Source organism: Montipora foliosa, chromosome 7 (genome assembly GCF_036669935.1).
Source record: "Montipora foliosa isolate CH-2021 chromosome 7, ASM3666993v2, whole genome shotgun sequence".
In the NCBI taxonomy this organism is placed as follows: domain Eukaryota; kingdom Metazoa; phylum Cnidaria; class Anthozoa; order Scleractinia; family Acroporidae; genus Montipora; species Montipora foliosa.
This window is the reverse complement of record NC_090875.1, coordinates 31,041,118-31,044,609: the sequence shown is the minus strand read 5'-3', so window position 1 is coordinate 31,044,609 and position 3,492 is coordinate 31,041,118. Positions and strand designations below refer to the sequence as shown.

General features: G+C 44.3%; 1 protein-coding gene across 1 annotated transcript in view; it reads right to left on the bottom strand.

The window, feature by feature from the left end:
• The window catches only part of LOC138010082 (vesicular inhibitory amino acid transporter-like), a 1,389-nt gene extending 467 nt beyond the window's left edge, over positions 1-922 (bottom strand). The window contains exon 1 of the mRNA XM_068857042.1: positions 1-922. This exon is cut by the window's left edge and continues 467 nt beyond it. Within this exon, the coding sequence (XP_068713143.1) occupies positions 1-922 (922 nt within the window).
• Between the last annotated feature and the right edge of the window lie 2,570 nt (positions 923-3,492).

Genomic DNA, 3,492 nt, shown 5'->3' with positions numbered 1-3,492 from the left:
GGGAGAAGGAGAGAAAGCCACAAAGCGAAAACAGAACTTTGAATATGGTGGCCAACGACAAGGAAATCCCCAAGGCTGAACCGAATTTGGAAGGATCCGCCATGCTTTCCTCGATTGGAATCAAAATTGGGTACACGCAGTAACTGTATATGACCAAGCTGAGCGCGACGAGGGATCCTTCGGTATCCCAGAATAGCAAATCCGTTAAGTTTATGGTCGAGTAGTGGGTGACTGTGTACCATGTCATCACGCTTACCATAGTGATCAAGGACGTTATACTCAACAAACTTTGCCATGCGACGCACGCCAGATCCTTTAGAAACGTGGTCGGCAAAACCAAAGCAGCAACAATGGACGCCCACATAGCTTCTGTGAGCCCTGCTTTGGGAAGAGCATGTGCCAAGAGGGATCCACATGAAATAAGGTACGACACAGCGAAAATTGACAGATCAAGGCTTTGTAAAGCATCGAGAATCTCCCCACCATACCGCGGCCAAAGAACTTTACCAAGCTCGCTGTACTTGTCACGAACTCGTGATATCATCTTCGATGCAATTTGTGTTTTGTCATCCCCAACAATCGTTTCATGCTCTGTAATTTCATCGCAATTTTTATCGTAAACGCAATCTATCATGACTGTACCGGTGTACCAATGAACTAAAGCGAACAGAGGAAAGCCAAGGATGGTTAAGACGCCTCCTTTGAACACCGCGTACGGCAAGGCCAGCGCTCCCACTCCCAGGAGGAAACTGGTCATGTTTACAACAGCTCGCCATGTTGAAGCTCGACTATCGAGATTTAGTATGCTTGTTTCACAGGCTTCTTCTTCATCAATACTACTGACATTTTTCACGTGCTCCCTTTCATTTCTATCGTGCGTCTTGACAGCTTTGTAAGTGAATTTATCTTCCTGTAATCCCATATTAGTTACGAAATGTAGGTGTGTTCTGAATAAAAACTAACTTGCACACAGCGGTCAATAATAAGAGGTCGTCAAAAGCGAGGGATTTTCACGGGAGATGAAAACTCTTTATTTGCCCAACATTCCAGGGAAAACAATCACGAATCTGTTGACCTTGACGCCTTACTCCCACGTAAAATCCAGAGGAAGCTGCTTGAAAATTCTGTTCCCTTCGCCTGAATGCTCATGAAAAGCGCAAGACGATGTCCACAGATGATGACTACGTAGAGTCACACAGCGCAAGCAGCATTCAACTTCCAGCGCCAGCATATATTCCCCAAGTTTTACCGCACGATTTTGCGTTGTCGAGCGCGATGCATTGTCGTGGAGATTTTGCTGGAAACCTGGAGTTTTTCAGGCAGGCAATGGAGCAATTACGAAATCGCCACGGGCCTCATTCACCGTGAAGAGACCATTCGCCTAGCAACCTTGAGATCTGCAATGGGCCGAGAATGCCTTCAAATTTTCGTAAACCTAAACCTGTCATCAATTTTCACGGAAAATAAGAACTCTTTATAAATGCAACATTCAAAGGATAACATTCACGAATCAGTTGACCTTGACGTAGGCTCGATTTCCGCCGCTCACTCGAGTTCGGGTATCCTCCCCGAGAAGAGACGGCTTGACGCGTGGGCGATAGATCGTGTTTGTGACGTAAATTTGTATATAATTTATGCGTAGTCAGTAGTTGCGGGAAGTACCATTAGACATCCAAAAACATTAATTTTAACAAAACAGTAATTATATGACAATGCGTAAACAGCCGGTGCTAAGTTTCCAGATGATACGAGCTGGAGTTTGAGGTTAAATGATCAATGTGAGTTTGAATTCAACCGGTGAATCATCAACAAAATCTTCGGGCCGCTTCAGCTCTAAGTCGACCTCATCTCGCCCCTCGTTTTACCGCCAATAAACTCAGAAGTAATTCCAATCGATCTTGAGGATTACATTAGCGACGTCTGAGAAAAAATTGCAATAGCAATGGATTTCAAAACCGTATTTTGACGTTGGCGCTAACTGGGAAATTAATTAAAGTTTCCGAAATCAGGCGGTATAAAACGATACAATCCCCATTCTCCAGCTTCTCGAACACTTCTGTTGTCGAAATCGTGGATGTTTCCTAATTTCAAAGCATTGTAAAGCTCGAACAGGCCGGGTCAAAGAACACCGTCGCAACCAAAAAGTGTAATTTATGCTGGACCGATTTGTGCAGGCGAGTTTCTGATTGGCGGACAATAACAATCGCTCACCTCACTCGTCCAGCTGTGATTTCGGGAGTAAGCGTTGGCTCATTTCCCGAAACAGCGGCTGATAATCGAGCCTAACCTTGACGACGTCAAGAATATTGATTGCTGCTTTTAGAAGAATGGCACTCAATTTGCAAACTGAGTGCCACTTTGGAACAAATTTACGTTCTTAACATTTACAAGGCCCTATAGAAAGTGATGTTTTCCCGCGGCTCTTAGAAAGCACTCATCTACATTCGTACGCCTTTTATGCTGAAGAAGGTTATAGTATTTACTTGTTTCAATATTACTGACCCTTCTTACGTTCTCCCTTTCTTCCTTATTGTGACTGAAAAGTCTAAAGCCGAGCGAAAGCAAAAAGGCAAGCATGACGAGCAGGATACGGCGAGTACATGCTCCAGCCAAAAAGCTGTTACGATATTGCGTGACACGCCGTGTGTCTTTGTGATCTAGTTGCCTTATTTGGTATTACCTTATTTGGTCATTAAAAGAATGCAGTTTTGTTTTTACTTGAATTCATGGACTGTTGTTTGTTGAAACATGGTGTCAGAAAGAACTCCGCTTTGCTTGCCTAAATTTTAGTTCGAGTCCACGTAAAAACCAGTGGAAGCTGTTGGCAAATCCTGTTCCCTTCGCCTAATCGCATTTCAGAGGCGATTCGCTCATGGAAAGCGCAAGAAGATGTTGACAGATGGTGACCACTTGGAGTCGCACAGCGCAAGCAGCGTTCAACCTCCAGCGCTGGCATATATTCCCTAAGTTTTATCGCACAATTTTCCGTTGCCGAGCGCGATGTATTGCCGTGGAGACGTCGCTGGAAACTGGGAATTTTTCAGGCAGCAATGGAGCGATTACGAAATCGCCACGAGCCTCATTCACCGTGAAGAAACCATTCGCGTCGCAACCTTGAGATCTGCAATAGGCCGAGAATGCCTTCAAATTTCCTTAAACTTGAACCTGTCAGAAGACGACAAAAAGAAAATCGACGGATGTCTCGAAGCGTTAGATAACTATTTCAAGCCCACTCGAAATGTGGTTTACGAAAGGTACGTTTTCAATACGTGCATGCAGGATAATGAGGAGTCAGTTCAAAGTGATGTAACCGCATTTAGAAAGTTAGAAACATCCTGCGAATACTGTGAGAGCTGACTGGCGATCTTATCAGGGACAGACTAGTCATCGGACTGAAGAATAATGGTGACAAAGTACGATTATTGAGAGAAAAGAGTTTGGATCTAAAGAAGGCTATTCAAATGTGTACTAGAAGCGAAGTAGCCGCGCAGC